A 22469-nucleotide genomic window follows, 5' to 3' on the forward strand; every position below is an offset into this window, starting at 1 on the left:
TACGAAGCAGGGGATGAATAAAATTAGATTTGATTTGTAGTTGAGAACCCGACTGAGTTCCGATTTGTTCATTTCGAAAACATTTTCGAGGTCCTGGGTGCGGCCCTGGTTGCAATATGTTATGCAATTATCATAGATACAAGCATTTTCTGCTTGTAAATACAGTACATATCTCCTTGACGACTTTTTAAAATCTTTTTTTGATCTACAGAACAGCGAAAACTGTTGACCCCTGCTTTACAACATGCCTTCCTCTGCACGTTGTTTCGGGACCAACTTCCTTGGGCGCCTGGAAAGCCCCATCTGTAGCTCCAATGCTGAGCAAGATGACCACAGTCTTCCCTTTGATCACTTTGGGGAGGCTGTGGCAATTGCAATTCCCCATGGCCCCTCCAGTGACGGTACAAGATAAATAGAATAAGTGTTGGAAGTATGTGTTTGTGTGTGCGTGTGTGTGTGCGAGTGTACGAGAGAGAGAAAAAGAGAGAGAACTAGTTAATTCTCTGTAATCAGTAAGTAATTCATCATTCACCAAAAAATGTGCATCACCATTTCTTACCCCAGTCCTTGGCCGTCTATCATAAATGAGATCAACTCACATAACACAGCAAATTCTTCAGTGTTAGAAAAAGAGTAATTAACACTAAGAGTGTTAAATCAACACTGATACCAGAGTCTGTGGACCTATATAGACACCGAAAAGTGTTAAATTAAGAAACTGCTTAGTGTATAGTCTTATTCAAATATTTCCCAGAGTGCCTTGCCTTCCGAGTAAACTGTAGAGTTACCATCCATGACTGCATTTTTTATTTGTTTTATTTAACTTTTATTTAAATAGGCAAGTCAGTTAAGAACAAATTCTTATATACAATGACACCCTACCCCCACCCAACCCTAACCTGGACGACGCTGGGACAATTGTGCGCCGCCCTATGGGACTCCCAATCATGGCCAGTTGTGATTCAGCCTGGAATCAAACCAGGGGCTGTAGTGATACCTCTAGCACTGATATGCAGCACCACTCAGGAAGCAGATAGATGGTTGTTGCATTCATCCACCAAGTGAGATCCTAAGCAAATATTTTACGATTAATATATATATATATATATGTATATATATATATAAGATTATACGATTATGTATTTCAAAAGGCTTTATTTTGAGGGCCTAGTTTTGTCCTAATACAGGGGCCTGAAACTCATAACCATGCACATCATTATAATATTTCCCAGCATGCTCTACTGCAGGTAGACTTTTTTAATTGTTTGTTTCAGTATCTATGTTTGTGCATGATTGATTGATTATTTCATTAATCTTATGCTACTGAAATATAAATTACAAACATTTTCTAAAGTAATACAATATGTTACTTGGATTTATTGCACCCATTACTGAAATGGTTGTTCCAATTTAGTTGGTTTAGTTAGTCTTGTAAATATATCTGGACAATTCTTCAAGTCATTCTGAATACTAGTTGCAGATGATACACATTTGAAGAGTTGGTTAATCACGCACTGTCTGAATTCCAATAGGAATTACACATAACCTTGTAAATTAGCATAATGTGATTTTCATGTCTGATTTGGCCTGTAAACTAGTGATGTTATGTTTGATACTGGCGCTCTGGAGCATGCGTCGAAATTGCACAACAGTTACCTTAGAAGCAGTTTGCCGATGCCTGTATCATTTTAGCCAATGACGTCTGGAACTTTGTTTTGTCGAACAACTACCTGACATGTCTACAGTGAGCAGGTGCTACGGCGCCACTAGCCTACACTGTGTTGATGAAAGCATCTAGTAATGAACGTATTTTCAACAGAATTGGCTGGAAAGCCTCAATGCTTCAAGAAGCTTTGTTTCCCCATCACTACTGTAAACCATGAGTTTCAGATGTAGATTTGTTCCTAAAGGGGTACAAACACTTGTCACTGTAGTGGTACACTGTAAGGTCATCCTTTGTACCTTTAGTTATAAGTGCATTATTGTATCCCAGTCCATACCTCAGGCCACATCAGGTCTGCAAGTAGGGTTTCAACATTTGTTTTTGAAGGATTTTGGTTTTTCTTTTTCCAGGAAACTTCCAACCAGAGTTTCTGGAAACCTGGGAGTTTTGGGAAAGTTACCAGAATTTTACAACCCTTCCTGCAAATCACATTATGCTGGCTAGCAAAGCGATGTATAGTTAGAATAAGCAATAATAAGTAATAGATTTTTTTATTCACTTACAACCTTCATTCAGAATGAGTGCCAGAACATTGTGTGGAGGCTACCTAAAATCTTTCAACTGCAACAAACATTTCTGTAACGAGTGAAAAATCGAATTAATCGTTATGATTAGTTTAGAAAACTGTATGCTATGTATCTTTGTGTAGCACAAGATTAATCAATCAATCAATTCACATGCACAAACGTAGATATTAAAACAAACAATTATAAAAAAATCTACCTGCAATAGAGCATGCTGGGAAATTATTGATGACTTCCCAAACTCAGTCCTAGGGAGCACTAGGAGTGCACGTTTAGTTATTTGCCTTAGCACTACACAGCTGATTCAAATAATGAATTCATCATCATCATCATGCTTTGATTATTTGAATCATGTGTGGTGCTGAGGGAAAAACCAAAACGTGCACCCCTTGGAGTACCTAGGACCGAGTTTGCGAAACGCTGCCATAGCGTTTGTGCAAGGTAGTCCTTTTGTCTTCTACTGAAACTAATACCAAACCAATCAGGTGGTTGTTCGACAAATCAAAGCTTTGGACATAATTGATCACATGCTTCTGATAAAGTGACAGAGGCACTGGCACACTGCTTGGAAGTAAACTGCTTAGCAATTTTGACACATGCCTCTGAGCTTCGGTATCAAATGTAACATCAATAGCTGTATTATGGTAAAACTAAGCCCTCAAAATAAGGCCTTATGAAGAACATATGTTATTGTGTTACATAATAAATGAAACAATTACAAATTCACTTTGGATCTCACTTACAAAAAAAGGTGCTAAGTAGAACCATACAGGGTTCTTCGATTTGTCCCCAAAGGGTGACCCTTTTTGGTGCTGTATTGAATATGTTGTAAAGGGTTCTATCAAGAACCCTCTATGTAGGGTTCTTCAAAGAACCCCCCATAGATGGTTCTACCTTGAACCCTCAATGAAGGGTTCTACCAATAACCATTTTATCACGCAAAGATTCTTCCTAAAACCATCTTCCTCAATCACCTAAACTGGAACAACCATCTCAGTAACGGGTGAAATACATCCAATTACTAACAGATTGGATTAGTTTAGAGAACTGTATGTAATTTATTTTTGTGTAGCATAAAATGTATCAACCAATGAATGTGTATGCAAAAACACATTATAGTAAAACAAACAATTTTGAAAATATTCCTGCAAAAAAGCATGCTGGTTAATATCATATTTGGTTTTATTAACAATCAAAGACCCTTCCTTCCAAAAACTGTCCTTGTGATGTTAAAGGGTCTTGGTAGAACCCTATCCCTCCACAAATAACTATTTTGGAACCCTTTCTTCTAAGTGTAGGACATAAACTGGATGAATGCAACAATCATATCTCTGTCACTAACAAATACAGTCATGGGTGTTAAATCTCCAATTTACTTGAAAAGCAAGGCACTCTGGGAAAGGCTTGAATAAGGCTTTACACTAAGCAGTGTATTTATTTAACACTGTTCTGGTGTCTACATAAGTCCACAGACTCAACTGTTTCAGTTGATTGAACACTCAGTGTTCATTTCTTATTTTTGTATCAATGGAGAATTTGCTGTATAGGCCCACAGGTTTATTGTGTGCCAACTCTGCTCGGTCGAAGTGGTCAGCAGAAATCCTTGTTCCCATTTTGACTTCACACTCAGACCCTGACATCCTGAAAAGCACCCTTTTTACCCAAAAAGTTTAACCCCAAATATTTTACGTTTGTTACCTGGTTGTCTAAACATCATTATTTTGCTTGTGATCTCCTTATTTGCAGCCACCCTGGAATGTGTGAGAGTGGACATGATGCAAAATGAGAACAAGAGCGACCACCACTGTCACTTGTACGAAGGCAAAAACAACATTCTCATCGTCCGCAGGGCTCAAGAGTTTCAGATGACCCTTCAGTTCAACCAGCCCGTAAATCCCAGTGACAAATTCCAGGTTGAGTTTTACATTGGTAAGACGTTTTTTCACATTTCCACCAATGTAGTGTACATTCCTTTCTGCTGGTTAAAAATGAAATGACATGCATTGCTTGACTTCACTGAGGGTGATGTATGAAAAACAGTATTCATCATTTGATAATAGTTTTAATGGGAGGGGTTGTGTGTTAGTGGTGAAGTTGCATCTCAATACCAAAATTGTTTCTCTCCTAGTCTCCTCTCTGTCATCTGTGCTTAGCCTCTGTAGCCAATCAGAAACTCTAATTAATAAAAGTGCCAAGTTGAAAGAAAAACAGATTATTGACATATTCCCATCTAAACATCTGTAACATCTGTTGATCGTAACCTTGGGGTGCCTCCCGATTCTCCAAACTTCTCCCCACACTTCCAATCATGGATTTAGGGAGTTTCCACTATTGTTGAATCCATGACAGAGTGTGCAAGTGCACACTTCGGAAGAAGGGTGTAGAATAGGGACGTGTCCAGGGTGTCTCTCACACATTATACTGAATGCTTCCATCATAGTCACAGGGGAATTGCTGAAAATATATCTATGTGCTCGATTCAATCCATATTGCGGAAGTTCCGATGTATAGAGCGATTGAAATTTAAAGGTAATTTCCAATTGAGATGGCAGCGTTTACTGTGAATGCAGTCTCCACAAACACAGGAACATTGCCTTTAAATTTAAATCGTATTATCCCACTGAACTTCTGCAATACGGATTGTATCGAGCGCTAGGCCCTTTAGTGTCAGCTACAAAACTGCAATATGTCAATTAAGTACAAACAAAATAGGAACGACAGCAAAACGACTGCTTAAGAAGTATGACACCATTTTTTATCTTCAAACGACTTACCTTTCACTTATGCCTTGAAAAGGCTTTCATGCTCAATATATTTTTATCTCCCCGAATGTGGTGTTGTCCTCTTACATCTGCTGTGAAATTCTTAGTTTACTGTGTTCAAAAGGTTTTGAGAATAGGGCATAAAACTAAGCAGAGAGCACAATATTACACTAAATATCCTTTAGCCTAGATTTATTGGATTTGAGAGAGTGGTTGCGTGGTAATTTTGAGGCACTTCTAAAATAATGGTGTCACAACTTCTGCCAAAGTCGGTTCATCTCCTTGTTCGGCGGTCGACGTCACCGGTCTTCTAGCCAATGAACAATTCCCGACAAGGACATGGGGGAAACAGAGGGAACATATACAACATGTAATTAGGGAATTGAAACCAGGTGAGTGTGATGATCAGACAAAACAAATGGAACATGAAAAATGGATCGGCGATGGCTAGAAGACCGGTGACGTCGACTGCTGAACACCGCCCGAACAAGGAGAGGAACCGATTTCGGTAGAAGTCGTGACAAATGCTGTAATTGGACATGCATCATCCTTGTTGAAACTATGAGAGTGTTATGAATGAAGATACAGTATGTGAATTGAAATATGTGCAGCTACAGCAGCGTACCCTGGTACCCTAGTAATCCATCTGCAGTTATTGGTTTGCAGTCGTGTAAAGTAACTAAGTATAAAATACTTTGAAGTACTACGTAAGTACTTTTTTGTGAGTAGCTGTTCTTTACTATTTATATTTTTGACAACTTTTTACTTTTACTCCACTACATTCCTAAAGAAAATAAGTACTTTTTACTCCATATATTTTCCCTGACAGCCAAAATTACTTGTTACATTTCGATTGCTCAGGCGTGACAGAAATAGAGTCAATTTCACACACCTATCAATGTAACTTGTTGTCATCCCTACTGCCTCTGATGGACTCACTAAAAACAAATACTGTATTTGTAAATGATGTGTGAGAGTTGGAGGTGTAACGTTCGTCGTCTGAAGAAGGATCGGACCAAAGCTCAGCGTGGTAAGTGTTCATGATTATTTATTTAAACTGAACACTGAGACAAAATAACAAAATGGAACAACACAAAACAGTTCTGTCTGGTGCAGACACAAGACAGAAAACAACTACCCACAAAGCATCGGTAGGGAAAAGCTACCTAAGTATGGTTCCCAATCAGAGACAACGATAGTCAGCTGTCCCTGATTGAGAACCATACCCGGCCTGTCACGTTCTGACCTTAGTTCTTTTGTATTTTCTTTGTTTTAGTATGGTCAGGGCGTGAGTTGGGTGGGTTATCTATGTTTTGTGTTTCTATGTTGGGTTTTTCGTTTGGCCTGATTTGGTTCTCAATCAGAGGCAGGTGTTAGTCATTGTCTCTGATCGGGAACCATATTTAGGTAGCCTGTTTTCTGTTGTGTTTTGTGGGTGGTTGTCTTCCGTGTCTGTATGTTCCACACGGAACTGTTTCGGTTTAGTTCGTTCAGTTATTGTTTTTGTATTTCAGTGTTCAGTTTGTTCCATTAAATATTCATCATGAACACTTACCATTGGTCCTCCGATCCTTGTTACTCTTCATCCTCAGAGGAGGAAGAGGAAAGCCGTTACACGGCCAAAACAAAGAAATACAAAACATAGGAAAAACAACATAGAATGCCCACCCAAATCACACCCTGACCAAACCAAAATAGAGACATAAAAAGCTCTCTACGGTCAGGGCGTGACAGGAGGTGTGCCCCTGGTTGTCCATAAATTTAAAAAAAACAAGAAAATCCTGCCTTCTAGTTTGTTTAATGTAAGGAATTTGATGTAAAGCATTTACTTTTACCCAAGTATGACAATTTAGTACTTTTTCGACTACTGATGGTTTGTTGCATTCCAGGTCACCTTAATTGCAGTCGCTCTGCACAGACTACCACCAACAGTATCTTCTGTAATGTTGTTGTGATATTGAGCAGACCTCGACTTGTGTTGGTTGATGTGTTGTTAACTCAATAGTTTTTTTGGTAGCACTTTATTTTACAGTACAGAAAATTACCAGGTATTTATTAAATAAATGTCATGGTAACACAATAATTACACAGTATTAACTTATGATTTACTTGCTTTGTTTCTTCACGGCTCATTAAAACAATAACTACTTGGTACCATTTGTTACCAACTGAGGTTAATTCTTTGAAGAATGTACCAGAAAGGATCGATTGTTACCACATAACGTCATATTAAATACTAAGATAGTACCAGTGGAAACATGAGTGTCTACATGTGTTGACGTTTCCCCTGTCATGTCATCTTCTCCCTCAGGTATCAATACCAACGTGTTGAATGGCACAAAGATCATCATCTCCTTTGACGGCTCACAAACTGGGAATTGGACCGGCCGCATGCTAAAGCAACAAGGGGATGAGTGCGTGGTGGGCATCACCCCTTCTGCGGACGCCATCATCGGAAAGTACTACACGAATGTGGCGGTCATCGGTTCCAATGGAGTTTCAAGGACACAAAAGGACTCTGGAACAGACTTCTACCTCCTGTTCAACGCCTGGGCGTCCAGTGAGTGGAATCTTTGTGGATTTTTGTTTGTCTTCTGAGGACTGCTTAAGATAAGATAAAACATATGCATTATACACCCCTTATGGGGAAAAACGAATGATTTCACTTGTGGAAAATCACATGAATTAACTTGTGACATTCAATGTAAAATCATGTGAAATTGTGTTTTTGAAACAGTAAACGTGATAATATTTCACATGAAGTTTCACATGTGGATTCAAATTTTCACGTTAATATTTTACATGAGATTTCACAAGTGATGCCTCTCCAAACAAAAATGCGACGTTAGGATAAATACACAAACTGTGTTTTTAACATACAATGTAAATAATTGACACTTTCACATGATTACATTGTGTATGTTTATACAGTAATTATTATTCAACATGTCCTCATCTGGGATATGAACTCGCAACCTCTTAGTTGAAGGTATTCCAATATTCCTGCTACGCCACCACGTCTGTGTCAGTGACTGATTTAACCTGTATTCCAACTATTTGGACTTGAGTAAATTCAATCTCAGCTTTGTCAAATTAAGAAAAAGCACTAAAGGAAAACTTTATATTTACAATAATAATATGCCCCACCAACATAAGACAACTATACAGAAAACCAACTCACATCATCAATGATCAGAGAATATTCAGATGGAACTCATGTGCAGAGATGTATTATAGGTATTGAAAGTGTAGAGGAACGCTATAGTACAGACTTTGCAGCGCAGCAGATTGATCAGCGTACCCCAAATCCATTGGTTGTGAGTTGAAATCCCAGGTGGGGTCATATTGAAAAGTCAGTACTAAGTGATCATGTCAAATGGAATCATATTATCCGTGATTAGTGTAAAAATTATTTATTTTATCTGAACATCGTACCACTTACTTTGAAACCCCCATATCGTTTCATTCCCCTATTTTTTTTTTTACGTGTGAAATCACATTTTTCACGTGAGAAAAATAAAAAAATGTCACATGTTGAGCTGAAATTTTCACATGTAAAAAAAAGAGACACCATATGTGAAACTGAAAATGAAAACACTGCACCACGTTAACGTGAACTCTAGGTGGTGCAGTGTTTTCATTTTCAGTTTGTGATTTCACACGTTTAAAAGAAATAGGGGAACGAAGGCTATGAGGGGCTGTGCCGGGTGGAGATTATAACAGAACATGGCCAAGATGTTCAAATGTTCATAAATGACCAGCATGGTCAAATAATATTAATCACAGTAGTTGTCGAGGGTGCAACAAGTCAGCACCTCAGGAGTAAATGTCAGTTGGCTTTTCATAGCCGTTCATTGAGAGTATCTCTACCGCTCCTGCTGTCTCTAGAGAATTGAGAACAGCAGGTCTGGGACAGGTAGCACGTCCGGTGAACAGGTCATGTTTCCATAGCCGCAGGCAGAACAGTTGAAACTGGAGCAGCAGCACGGCCAGGTGGACTGGGGACAGCAAAGAGTCATCATGCCAGGTAGTCCTGAGGCATGGTCCTAGGGCTCAGGTCCCCCGAGAGAGAGAAAGAAAGAGAGAATTAGAGAGAGCATACTTAAATTCACACAGGACACCGGATAAGACAGGAGAAGTACTCCAGATATAACAGACTGACCCTAGCCCCCCGACACATAAACTACTCCAGCATAAATACTGGAGGCTGAGACAGGAAGGGTCAGGAGACACTGTGGCCCCATCTGATGATACCCCCGGACAGGGCCAAAGAGGCAGGATGTAACCCCACTCACTTTGCCAAAGCACAGCCCCCACACCACTAGAGGGATATGTTCAACCACCAACTTACCATCCTGAGACAAGGCAGAGTATAGCCGACAAAGATCTCCGCCACGGCACAACCCAAGGGGGGGTGCCAACCCAGACAGGAAGATCACGTCAGTGACTCAACCCACTCAAGTGACGCACCACTCCTAGGGACGACATGGAAGAGCACCAGTAAGCCAGTGACTCAGCCCCTGTAATAGGGTTAGAGGCAGAGAATCCCAGTGGAGAGATCGGAACCGGCCAGGCAGAGACAGCAAGGGCGGTTCATTGCTCCAGAGCCTTTCCGTTCACCTTCACACTCCTGGGCCAGACTACACTCAATCATATGACCTACTGAAGAGATGAGTCTTCAGTAAAGACTTAAAGGTTGAGACCGAGTCTGCGTCTCTCACATGGGTAGGCAGACCATTCCATAAAAATGGAGCTCTATAGGAGAAAGCCTTGCCTCCAGCTGTTTGCTTTGAAATTCTAGTGACAATTAGGAGGCCTGCGTCTTGTGACCGTAGCGTACGTGTAGGTATGTACGGCAGGACCAAATCGGAAAGATAGGTAGGAGCAAGCCCATGTAACGCTTTGTAAGTTAGCAGTAAAACCTTGAAATCAGCCCTTGCCTTAACAGGAAGCCAGTGTAGGGAGGCTAGCACTTGAGTAATATGATACATTTTTTTGGTTCTAGCCAGGACTCTAGCAGCCGTATTTAGCACTAACTGAAGTTTATTTAGTGCTTTTTCCGGGTAGCCGGAAAGTAGAGCATTGCAGTAGTCTAACCTAGAAGTAACAAAAGCATGGATTCATTTTTCTGCATCATTTTTGGACAAAGTTTCTGATTTTTGCAATGTTACGTAGATGGAAAAAAATCTGTCCTTGAAACAGTCTTGATATGTTCGTCAAAAGAGAGATCAGGGTCCAGAGTAACGCCGAGGTCCTTCACAGTTTTATTTGAGACGACTGTACAACCATCAAGATTAATTGTCAGATTCAACAGAAGATCTTTTTGTTTCTTGGGACCTAGAACAAGCATCTCTGTTTTGTCTGAATTTAAAAGTAGAATGTTTTCAGCCATCCACTTCCTTATGTCTGAAACACAGGCTTCTAGCGAGGGCAATTTTGGGGCTTCACCATGTTTCATTGAAATGTACAGCTGTGTGTCATCCGCATAGCAGTGAAAGTTAACATTATGTTTTCGAATGACATCCCCAAGAGGTAAAATATATAGTGAAAACAATAGTGGTCCTAAAACGGAACCTTGAGGAACACCGACATTTACAGTTGATTTGTCAGAGGACAAACCATTCACAGAGACAAACTGATATCTTTCCGACAGATAAGATCTAAACCACGCCAGAACTTGTCCGTGTAGACCAATTTGGGTTTCCAATCTCTCCAAAAGAATGTGGTGATCGATGGTATCAAAAGCAGCACTAAGGTCTAGGAGCACGAGAACAGATCCAGAGCCTCGGTCTGACGCCATTAAAAGGTCATTTACCACCTTCACAAATGCAGTCTCAGTGCTATGATAGGGTCTAAAACCAGACTGAAGCATTTCGTATACATTGTTTGTCTTCAGGAAGGCAGTGAGTTGCTGCGCAACAGCTTTTTCAAAAGAATTTGAGAGGAATGGAAGATTCGATATAGGCCGATAGTTTTTTATATTTTCTGGGTCAAGGTTTGGCTTTTTCAAGAGAGGCTATATTACTGCCACTTTTAGTGAGTTTGGTACACATCCGGTGGATAGAGAGCCGTTGATTATGTTCAACATAGGAGGGCCAAGCACAGGCAGCAGCTCTTTCAGTAGTTTAGTTGGAATAAGGTCCAGTATGCAGCTTGAAGGTTTAGAGGCCGTGATTATTTTCATCATTGTGTCAAGAGATATAGTACTAAAACACTTGAGTGTCTCTCCGTAATTCTCTCCGTAATTTGCTTTCTAATGATCATGATCTTTTCCTCAAAGAAGTTCATGAATTTATTCCTGCTGAAGTGAAAGCCATCATCTCTTGGGGAATGCTGCTTTTTAGTTAGCTTTGCGACAGTATCAAAAATTAATTTCAGATTGTTCTTATTTTCCTCAATTAAGTTGGAAAAATAGGATTATCGAGCAGCAGTGAGGGCTCTTCGATACTGCATGGTACTGTCTTTCCAAGCTAGTCGGAAGACTTCCAGTTTGGTTTGGCGCCATTTCCGTTCCAATTTTCTGGAAGCTTGCTTCAGAGCTTGGGTATTTTCTGTATACCAGGGAGCTAGTTTCTTATGACAAATGTTTTTTGTTTTTAGGGGTGCAACTGCATCTAGGGTATTGCGCAAGGTTAAATTGAGTTCCTCAGTTAGGTGGTTAACTGATTTTTGTCCTCTGACGTCCTTGGGTAGGCAGAGGGAGTCTGGAAGGGCATCAAGGAATCTTTGAGTTGTCTGAGAATTTATAGCATGACTTTTGATGCTCCTTGGTTGGGGTCTGAGCAGATTATTTGTTGCAATTGCAAATGTAATAAAATGGTGGTCTGATAGTCCAGGATTATGAGGAAAAACATTAAGATCCACAACATTTATTCCATGGGACAAAACTAGGTCCAGAGTATGACTGTGACAGTGAGTAGGTCCAGAGACATGCTGGACAAAACCCACTGAGTCGATGATGGCTCCGAAAGCCTTTTGGAGTGGGTCTGTGGACTTTTCCATGTGAATATTAAAATCACCAAAAAAAGAATATTATCTGCTATGACTACAAGGTCCGAATGGAATTCAGGGAACTCAATGAGGAACGCTGTATATGGCCCAGGAGGCCTGTAAAGAGTAGCTATAAAAAGTGATTGAATAGATTTCATGACTAGAAGCTCAAAAGACGAAAACGTCTTTTTTTTTTGTAAATTGAATATATTTTTTTATTTTTATTTTTTTAAATAAATTTTATCCCCTTTTCTCCCCAATTTTCGTGGTATCCAATCGCTAGTAATTACTATCTTGTCTCATCGCTACAACTCCCGTACGGGCTCGGGAGAGACGAAGGTCGAAAGCCATGCGTCCTCCGAGGCACAACCCAACCAAGCCGCACTGCTTCTTTAACACAGCGCGCCTCCAACCCGGAAGCCAGCCGCACCAATGTGTCGGAGGAAACACCGTGCACCTGGCCCCCTTGGTTAGCGCGCACTGCGCCCAGCCCGCCACAGGAGTCGCTGGAGCGCGATGAGACAAGGGAATCCCTACCGGCCAAACCCTCCCTAACCCGGACGACGCTAGCCCAATTGTGCGTCGCCCCACGGACCTCCCGGTCGCGGCCGGCTGCGACAGAGCCTGGGGGCGAACCCAGAGACTCTAGTGGCGCAGTTAGCACTGCGATGCAGTGCCCTAGACCACTGCGCCACCCGGGAGTAAATTGAAATTTGATATCGTAAATGTAAGCAACACCTCCGCCTTTGCGGGATGCACGGGGGATATGGTCACTAGTGTAACCAGGAGGTGAGGCCTCATTTAACACAGTAAATTCATCAGGCTTAAGCCATGTTTCAGTCAGGCCAATCACATCAAGATTATGATCAGTGATTAGTTCATTGACTATAACTGCCTTTGAAGTGAGGGATCTAACATTAAGTAGCCCTATTTTGAGATGTAGAGGTATCACGATCTCTTTCAATAATGGCAGGAATGGAGGAGGTCTTTATTCTAGAGAGATGGCTAAGACGAACACCGCCATGTTTAGTTTTGCCCAACCTAGGTCGAGGCACAGACACAGTCTCAATGGGGATAGCTGAGCTGACTACACTGACTGTGCTAGTGGCAGCCTGCACCCTATTTCATTGTGGAGCTAGAGGAGTTAGAGCCCTGTCTATGTTGGTAGATAAGATGAGAGCACCCCTCCAGCTAGGATGGAGTCCGTCACTCCTCAACAGGCCAGGCTTGGTCCTGTTTGTGGGTGAGTCCCAGGAAGAGGGCCAATTATCTACAAATTCTATCTTTTGGGAGGGGCAGAAAACAGTTTTCAACCAGCGATTGAGTTGTGAGACTCTGCTGTAGAGCTCATCACTCCCCCTATCTGGGAGGGGGCCAGAGACAATTACTCGATGCCGACACATCTTTCAAGCTGATTTACAGGCTGAAGCTATGTTACGCTTGGTAACCTCTGACTGTTTCATCCTGACATCGTTGGTGCCGACGTGGATAACAATATCTCTAAACTCGCCAGTTTTAGCTTTAGCCAGCACCATCTTCAGATTAGCCTTAACGTCGGTAGCCCTGCCCCCTGGTAAACAGTATATGATCGCTGGATGATTCGTTTTAATTCTAATACTGCGGGTAATGGAGTCGCCAATGACTAGGGTTTTCAATTTGTCAGAGCTAATGGTGGGAGCCTTCGTAACGGGAGGAGTAGAGACCAGAGAAGGCTTGGCCTCTGACTCCGACTCGCTGCTTAATGGGGAGAACCGGTTGAAAGTTTCTGTCGGCTGAATGAGCAACATCTGTTGAGCATTCCTACAGCATTTCCCTCCAGAAGCCATGAGAAAGTTGTCCGGCTGCGGGGACCGTAAGAGGGGATTTATACTAACGTTACTATCTGTACTTACTGTACTTCATCCTTTCCTACACGGAAATTACCCTTGCCTAACGATTGCGTCTGAAGCTGGGCTAGCAGCACAGCTATCCTCGCCGTAAGGCGATCGTTCTCCTGTATATTATGAGTACAGCGACTACAAATAGAAGGCATCATGTTAATGTTACTACTTAGCTTCGGCTGTTGGAAGTCCTGACGAACCATGTCCAGATAAAGCTGTGAAAAAGTGAAAAAGTTGAATGAAAAAAATTTGAGCGAGGGAAAAAATAAAAATAAAAACTGTAATTAAAAAGTAAAAACCATAAAGTTGTCAGGTAGCAAAGTAAGGTTGGCAACAAAACGCACAGCAACACGTAAACAAGTCTGCAAGTTGTGACCACATGTTGCTTTTACATTTGGCCACAAGTTATCACATTAACTTCACCTAAGATCACATGCATTCACATGAGAAACACATGTTATCAAGTGTAATTCATGTTGGTTTTTCTCTAAGGGACATTATTAAAATGAACACTGATTAAATAGGTGTCAGACCGCTATGGGACCGCTCAGTAACATCCCAGGGAATTCGCTGCCCCAATGCATGTGTCATTTTTAACATGCTTTAACACGCTGTTTGGAGGATTCGGAGAGTGGAACATCAGGTGTGTGAACGCAAAGACTTGGACACAAGTATTAAATGATGAACATCAATTCTCATCCTAACATTTGTCCCCCTCCCACTAAGAAATGTTGTTGTTTCATAAATTGACAAAGTACACTAAACTTGTTTAGGAACAAAACATTTGGGAAACAATTCAATGTTTAATTCGTTGACTCATGATACCAAAAAAATCTGACAGTGATGAGATACTGTAGCTTGCATGAAAAGCATGTTTTGATTCCCAAAAGAAAAACAGTTACTTTTTTTTCTTTTCTTTTTGTTAAAGCTCCACAGTTAAATGCAAAATTCTACTGACAAAATACAAAATGTCAATAGCCGATACAACAATAGTGTAAATTAACATTCAGTCCATATTTTCTCTTTTAACAAACTTTTTCACCAAACCATCAAAATCCATGAGGATCAGGCGCGGTCCACATGCACATAACAGGCTCACAGTCACATGGGAAAGCATTACCAAGGCCTCCTTCGGTTACACATTCATACAAAAGTCACTCACACAAACAGTAGCCGGTAGCCAAGTAGTTAAAATTGTTGTTGCATCCAAGTTGTATAATCCACGGCTCAAACCCGTCCAGAATGGCGGGAGAAGCCCCATTCCTATCACGTCCACAAAGCAAAAGGTCCAACGTGTAAAAGTCCGGGTAAAATATACTTAGTTGGTAATGACATTTCAGACATGTGGACAGTCTAGTACTCACTGTTCGCCCATCCAATAAGCTAGCAGTGAGGGAGATGATAGTGCAGAGAAAGCTGCCCACGCTCCTCTTCGTGTGCTTGCTCCACAGGGCTGGAGCAGGCCTGGCTAGCGCTGCATGCATGCTAAGTCCAGCGATAACTTCAGAAAACAGGTTCCACAGACGTTAAAAACGCTCAAAAACATAGCTGCCACCAATGTAATGCGCCGTTAGGAGGGTTCAGATAGTGGAACATCAGCTGTGTGAACGCAAAGCCTTGGACACCAGACAGCATACGGAGCTCAACAGGACGTGACCTCCTTCCAGGACATGCGACCACCGTCTCAATTACAGTGGGGCAAAAAAGTATTTAGTCAGCCACCAATTGTGCAAGTTCTCCCACTTAAAAAGATGAGAGAGGCCTGTAATTTTCATCATAGGTACACTTCAACTATGACAGACAAAATGAGGAAAAAAAATCTAGACAATCACATTGTAGGATTTTTAATGAATTTATTTGCAAATTATGGTGGAAAATAAGTATTTGGTCACCTACAAACAAGGAAGATTTCTGGCTCTCACAGACCTGTAACTTCTTCTTTAAGAGGCTCCTCTGTCCTCCACTCGTTACCTGTATTAATGGCACCTGTTTGAACTTGTTATCAGTATAAAAGACACCTGTCCACAACCTCAAACAGTCACACTCCAAACTCCACTATGGCCAAGACCAAAGAGCTGTGAAAGGACACCAGAAACAAAATTGTAGACCTGCACCAGGCTGGGAAGACTGAATCTGCAATAGGTAAGCAGCTTGGTTTGAAGAAATCAACTGTGGGAGCAATTATTAGGAAATGGAAGACATACAAGACCACTGATAATCTCCCTCGATCTGGGGCTCCACGCAAGATCTCACCCCGTGGGGTCAAAATGATCACAAGAACGGTGAGCAAAAATCCCAGAACCACACGGGGGGACCTAGTGAATGACCTGCAGAGAGCTGGGACCAAAGTAACAAAGCCTACCATCAGTAACACACTACGCCGCCGGGACTCAAATCCTGCAGTGCCAGACGTGTCCCCCTGCTTAAGCCAGTACATGTCCAGGCCCGTCTGAAGTTTGCTAGAGAGCATTTGGATAATCCAGAAGAAGATTGGGAGAATGTCATATGGTCAGATGAAACCAAAATATAACTTTTTGGTAAAAACTCAACTCGTCGTGTTTGGAGGACAAAGGATGCTGAGTTGCATCCAAAGAACACCATACCTACTGTGAAGAATGGGGGTGGAAACATCATGCTTTGGGGCTGTTTTTCTGCAAAGGGACCAGGACGACTGATCCGTGTAAAGGAAAGAATGAATGGGGCCATGTATCGTGAGATTTTGAGTGAAAACCTCCTTCCATCAGCAAGGGCATTGAAGATGAAACGTGGCTGGGTCTTTCAGCATGACAATGATCCCGAAGCATTTCAAGGTCCTGGAGTGGCCTAGCCAGTCTCCAGATCTCAACCAAGAAAAAAAAAAATCTTTGGAGGGAGTTGAAAGTCTGTGTTGCCCAGCAACAGCCCCAAAACATCACTGCTCTAGAGGAGATCTGCATGGAGGAATGGGCCAAAATACCAGCAACAGTGTGTGAAAACCTTGTGAAGACTTACAGAAAACGTTTGACCTCTGTCATTGCCAACAAAGGGTATATAACAAAGTATTGAGATAAACTTTTGTTATTGACCAAATACTTATTTTCCACCATAATTTGCAAATAAATTCAGAAAAAATCCTACAATGTGATTTTCTGGATTTTTTTTCTCATTTTGTCTGTCATAGTTGAAGTGTACCTATGATGAAAATTACAGGCCTCTCTCATCTTTTTAAGTGGGAGAACTTGCACAATTGGTGGCTGACTAAATACTTTTTTGCCCCACTGTAGTTCACGTGACATAAATGAATTTATAGACACAGGTCAGGCATTAGTAATCAATGAAGAACATCCAATTCTCATCCTTACAATTCTTACAAGTCACATCTAAAGTAACAGATGAACAGATTCTGGCAATGAGGCTGCAATTTATTTCTGATTTCTTTAGATGATGAAGTGTACATGCCCAATGAGGAAGACAGGCAGGAGTATGTGATGAACGAAAATGGCTGCATGTACCAGGAGGAATCAGGTGGTGGAAAGCAATGGTATTATGGTCAGGTACAGTAAAAGGCTACACACACATGCCACATGCACACACACTCACACACACACACACAGATCAAATACCTTAATGTCCTCTATACTTTACACACACATGTACAGTTGTGACATTATTGCTCCTTTTTTGAGGCTGGAGGCTGTAATTCTCTCTTGTAGTTTGTGGAAGGGATTCTTGATGCCTGTATCAAAATCTTGGATGACTCACACATGCCTCTAGTAAACAGAGGCGATGCTGTCAAAGTCTGCAGGATAGGCTCTGCAATGGTGAGTGATATTTGCAGATAACTTAAGCACACTACACAAATTCCAAAATGAGCCCTAGTATAAGCACTAAGAAGAGCCAAGTGCTTTTCACAACCACAAGACATACCAAGTGTTTAACCTGAACTTCAGTCTACATCCACAGAATGTGATTTGCAGTAGATACTATACATATTGTCACGCCTGCTTCCGCTCCCCCTCCCTGGCGCTCGAAGGCGCCAGGCTCCCCAGCATTACACACTCCTGCCACCATCATTACGCACACCTGCCTCCCTCTGTCACGCGCATCAGTGATTATTGGACTCACCTGGACTCAATCACCTGTGTCATTATCTCCCCTATATCTGTCTGTTCCCCGCGTCAGGATCAATGTTTGTTGGCCTTTGCATACTCGGTTCTGACGCTGTCTCTGTCCTGTTTGATTTCTGTTCCTTATTAAATGTTCAACTCCCCGTACCTGCTTCTAATCTCCAGCGTCGGTCCTTACACATATACAGTACATCTTGAATGAGATATTGCCTCACTAGATTATTTTTATATAATATTTCAGGAAAAAGTGTCAAAAGAGTGTATATTTGTGTCTACATTCAACTGGTAAAAGTTGATTGTGATATGAATAAAGGGAAACAATTAATTAATTAAACACTTTCCTTTTGCATGCTTTTATCAACTTACTCTGAACATTTCATTTCAAACTAACCTATCCTTATGCCTGGTGCACTAATCTCTTTGCGTTTTTTTGTTTATATATTTTTCCATTCTTTGTGGAACCAGATGAACTCCCAGGATGACCGCGGGGTCTTGGTGGGCAACTGGAGCGATGACTACTCCGGTGGCACTGCACCAACCTTCTGGATTGGCAGTGACCAGATCCTGCTCCAATACGCCAACAAAGGGCCCGTCAGCTACGCACAGTGCTGGGTCTATGCCGGGACATTCAACACCTGTGAGTGCCTGATCAAATTCCCTTTTAATTTTCAAATTCAGTCAACCGCTTTATGCCCACCTCACAACATAGGTCATGTGTCTTCCACATCACCTGAGATTTGCACTGAGGGATTTATGGGCAATAGAAAACAGGCCCATCCAGTTATAAACTGCAGTTTTCATCTGAGAAAGGTTGCCTTTTTCATTGACATTTTTCAGCTTTAATATTGCAGATGGATGGATTGTGGTTTCCATCAATATAATTGTCTGCATTGTTTCCAATCTCCAATATATGTCTTTTAAAAAATATTTTCCTTTATTATTTTCCCTTAACCCTACCACCCCTCCCCTAATTGGAGTAAACTAATGGACAACAACACTTAGGCTTCTACTTCCAGCTTGTACATACTATATACATTTTACGGACACAGTATATTTTAAAATAGTTATTTTTTGTTTGTTTTTAATCCCATCCTTCAGAAACCCTCAAACCATCCCATCTATTTCTGAAGACCATCCAGTTTTGATTTCTATTTGCCAAATATTTTTCAACTGTGCTGTGATGTTTCACAAAAGTTCTGAACCTTTCTATTCTCGTAGTTTCTACAGATTGTAAATTAAAGAGAAACATTTTTGCTAAGAGTATTATTATAGATTGACTATGGCTTTTTAAATCACCCAGCAGTTATATTTACAGAGTTTGCAATAATTCTTCAGCCATTCTTGAACCTGCGACCAAAAACAAGGTTAACATGAAGAGTACCAAAACAAATTGCCTAATTATTCTGTCTCTTTGCAGCAAAATCTGCAGATCTGGGATGGTTGTATCCCCCATATATACAGTATAACATTCTATTGGTTGCAAGAATTTTGTATAGTAATTTAAATTGAAAAACTCTAAGTTTAGAATCCAGCATCGTTTTGTGTATCAGTTCATAAACCATGGAATCGGTACATCAAAAATCTCTTTTCAACTATTTTGCGATCTATATGGCACAGCTCCAAATGATATTGATATACTTTTTTATTTATCACAATTTTCTTGAACCAATTCAGGTCTTTAAAGGAGGGCCGACAGACAAGTTCCTTACTTTCCCCCCCTTCCAATTGCCTCATCCATTTTTGCGGCAATGCTGCAATTAGTTTATTTTTTAGAAGAGCAGGCATTTCCATATATTTTTGTTCGCTGCATGTGTGACATAACTCCACCAGTCCTATTTAGGATATTATTTACAAAGATTATACCGTTTCTAAACCATTTTTCAATTCTTTTAAAAACCAATTTGCATATTTGAGTTTAACCATAATATTTGTACTATCTTTTCTGGTGGATTAAACTGAAATTGCAACCAACATTCTATGACTTGTTTTAAAAATAGCGATATTTTGGAGATTATTTCATTTTCAAATAACTGAAAGTGAGAGGTTGTAATCTGAATAAAGGGGAAAAGGCCATTCTTGAACACAGGGAGAGACATTCTTACTAATCTGCCAGAGAACCAGTAATTTTTTAAGTATACTGTAAATTTTGTATGACTGAAGCCTTTAGTGAGAGGTCTAAAGCTTTAATATTGAATCATTTCTGCCCTCTGAATTCATATTCATTATAAACGCAGCAATAAAAGAAGCGTCCCTTTTTCAAAGATAATTCAAATAATAATCGAAATAACTTCACAGGTCTTCATTGTAAAAGGTTTAAACACCGTTTCCCATGCTTGTTCAATGAACCATAAACAATTAATGAACATGCACCTGTGGAACTGTCATTAAGCCACTAACAGCGTACAGACGGTAGGCAATTAAGGTCACAGTTATGAAAACTTAGGACACTAAAGAGGCCTTTCTACTGACTCTGAAAACACCAAAGGAAAGATGCCCAGGGTCCCTGCTCATCTGCATGAACGTGCCTTAGGCATGCTGCAAGGAGGCAAGATTACTGCAGATGTGGTTGGGGCAATAAATTGCAATGTACGTACTGTGAGATGCCTAAGACAACGCTACAGGCAGACGGGACGGACAACTGATCATCCTCGCAGTGGCAGACCATGTGTAACAACACCTGCACATGATCGGTACATCCAAACATCACACCTGCGGGACAGGTACAGAATGGCAAGAACAACTGCCCGAGTTACACCAGGAACACACAGTGCCTCCATCAGTGCTCAGACTGTCCGCAAAAGGCTGAGAAAGGCTGGACTGAGGGCTTGTAGGCCTGTTGTAAGGCAGGTCCTCACCAGACATCACCGGCAACACGTCGCCTATGGGCACAAACCCACCGTCGCTGGACCAGACAGGACTGGCAAAAAGTGCTCTTCACTGACGAGTCACGGTTTTGTCTCACCAGGGGTGATGGTCGGATTCGCGTTTATCGTCGAAGGAATGAGCTTTACACCGAGGCCTGTACTCTGGAGCAGGATTTATTTGGAGGTGGAGGGTCCGTCATGGTCTGGGGCGGTGTGTCACAGCATCATCGGACTGAGCTTGTTGTCATTGCAGGCAATCTCAACACTGTGCGTTACAGGGAAGACATCCTCCTCCCTCATGTGGTACCCTTCCTGCAGGCTAATCCTGACATGACCCTCCAGCATAACAATGCCACCAGCCATACTGCTCGTTCTGTGTGTGATATCCTGCAAGACAGGAATGTCAGTGTTCTGCCAAGGCCAGCGAAGAGCCCGGATCTCAATCCTATTGAGCACATCTGGGACCTATTGGATTGGAGGGTGAAGGCTAAGGCCATTCCCCCCAGAAATGTCCGGGAACTTGCAGGTGCCTTGGTGGAAGAGTGGGGTAACATCTCACAGCAAGAACTGGCAAATCTGGTGCAGTCCATGAGGAGGAGATGCACTGCAGTAGTTAATGCAGCTGGTGGCCACACCAGATACTGACTGTTACTTTTGATTTTGACCCCCCTTTGTTCAGGGACACATTATTAATTTTCTGCTAGTCACACGTCTGTGGAACTTGTTCAGTTTATGTCTCAGTTGTTGAATCTTATGTCCATACAAATATTTACATATGTTAAGTTTTCTGAAAATAAACGCAGTTGACAGTGAGAGGACGTTTCTTTTTTTGCTGAGTTTATAAATAGGCCTATTTAATTTTGTCTGGTTTGCCATATAATTAAAAAAACAAGTCACTGGGTGAAGGCAAGGCCATAAGCAAATAGGTAAACTGGCATATGACTAAAGAGTTAATCAGGGTGATTTTTCCACAAACAGACAGGTATTTTTACTTCCATGGTAGCAAGATCTTATCTATTTTTGCTAACTTTCTATTAAGATTTATTGTAGTGAGATCATTTCTTTCTTTCGGGATATGAATACCGAGTATGTCCACTTTACCGTCTGACCATTTTATTGGTAAACTACACAGTAATGTAAAAGTAAAACATTTGTGTGATCCAATAAGTAATATAGTACAGTACACTAATCATAATTTGGTTGCAATCATGAGAGGTTAGGAAAATTATCTAGATCCTGAGGCTGTGGAGGGAGCCAAATTGTGGCTTTAAAAGAAAACATTAATCATCAGCGTACAATGACATCTTTGTTTTTAAGCCCTGGATTTCTAATCCCTTCATGTTAATGTTGGAACTGATTTTAATAGCTAACATTTCGATGGCCATAACAAATAGATATGCCGATAGTGGACAATCTTGTTTTATTCCATTTGACAGTTTAATACTTTCTGAGAAGTAGACATTATTTCAGATTTTACAGCTAGGGTTACTATTGATAACTTTAAATCAAGTCAAATTTTATTTGTCAAATACACATGGTTAGCAGATGTTAAAGTGAATGTAGCGAAATGCTTGTGCTTCTAGTTCTGATCATGCAGTAATATCTAACAAGTAATCTAAC

At 41.0% G+C, this 22469-nt stretch overlaps 1 protein-coding gene across 1 annotated transcript in view; it reads left to right on the top strand.

The window, feature by feature from the left end:
* The first annotated feature begins 244 nt into the window (after positions 1–244).
* LOC120027650 (coagulation factor XIII A chain-like) overlaps positions 245–22469 on the top strand; it is a 39125-nt gene continuing 16900 nt past the window's right edge. The window contains exons 1-6 of the mRNA XM_038972645.1: positions 245–401; positions 3994–4176; positions 7321–7569; positions 17300–17412; positions 17572–17679; positions 18451–18622. Of these exons, the coding sequence (XP_038828573.1) occupies positions 245–401; positions 3994–4176; positions 7321–7569; positions 17300–17412; positions 17572–17679; positions 18451–18622 (982 nt within the window). The remainder of the gene's footprint in view (positions 402–3993; positions 4177–7320; positions 7570–17299; positions 17413–17571; positions 17680–18450; positions 18623–22469) is intronic.

The sequence above is a fragment of the Salvelinus namaycush genome, chromosome 33 (genome assembly GCF_016432855.1).
Source record: "Salvelinus namaycush isolate Seneca chromosome 33, SaNama_1.0, whole genome shotgun sequence".
Classification (NCBI taxonomy): Eukaryota; Metazoa; Chordata; class Actinopteri; order Salmoniformes; family Salmonidae; genus Salvelinus; species Salvelinus namaycush.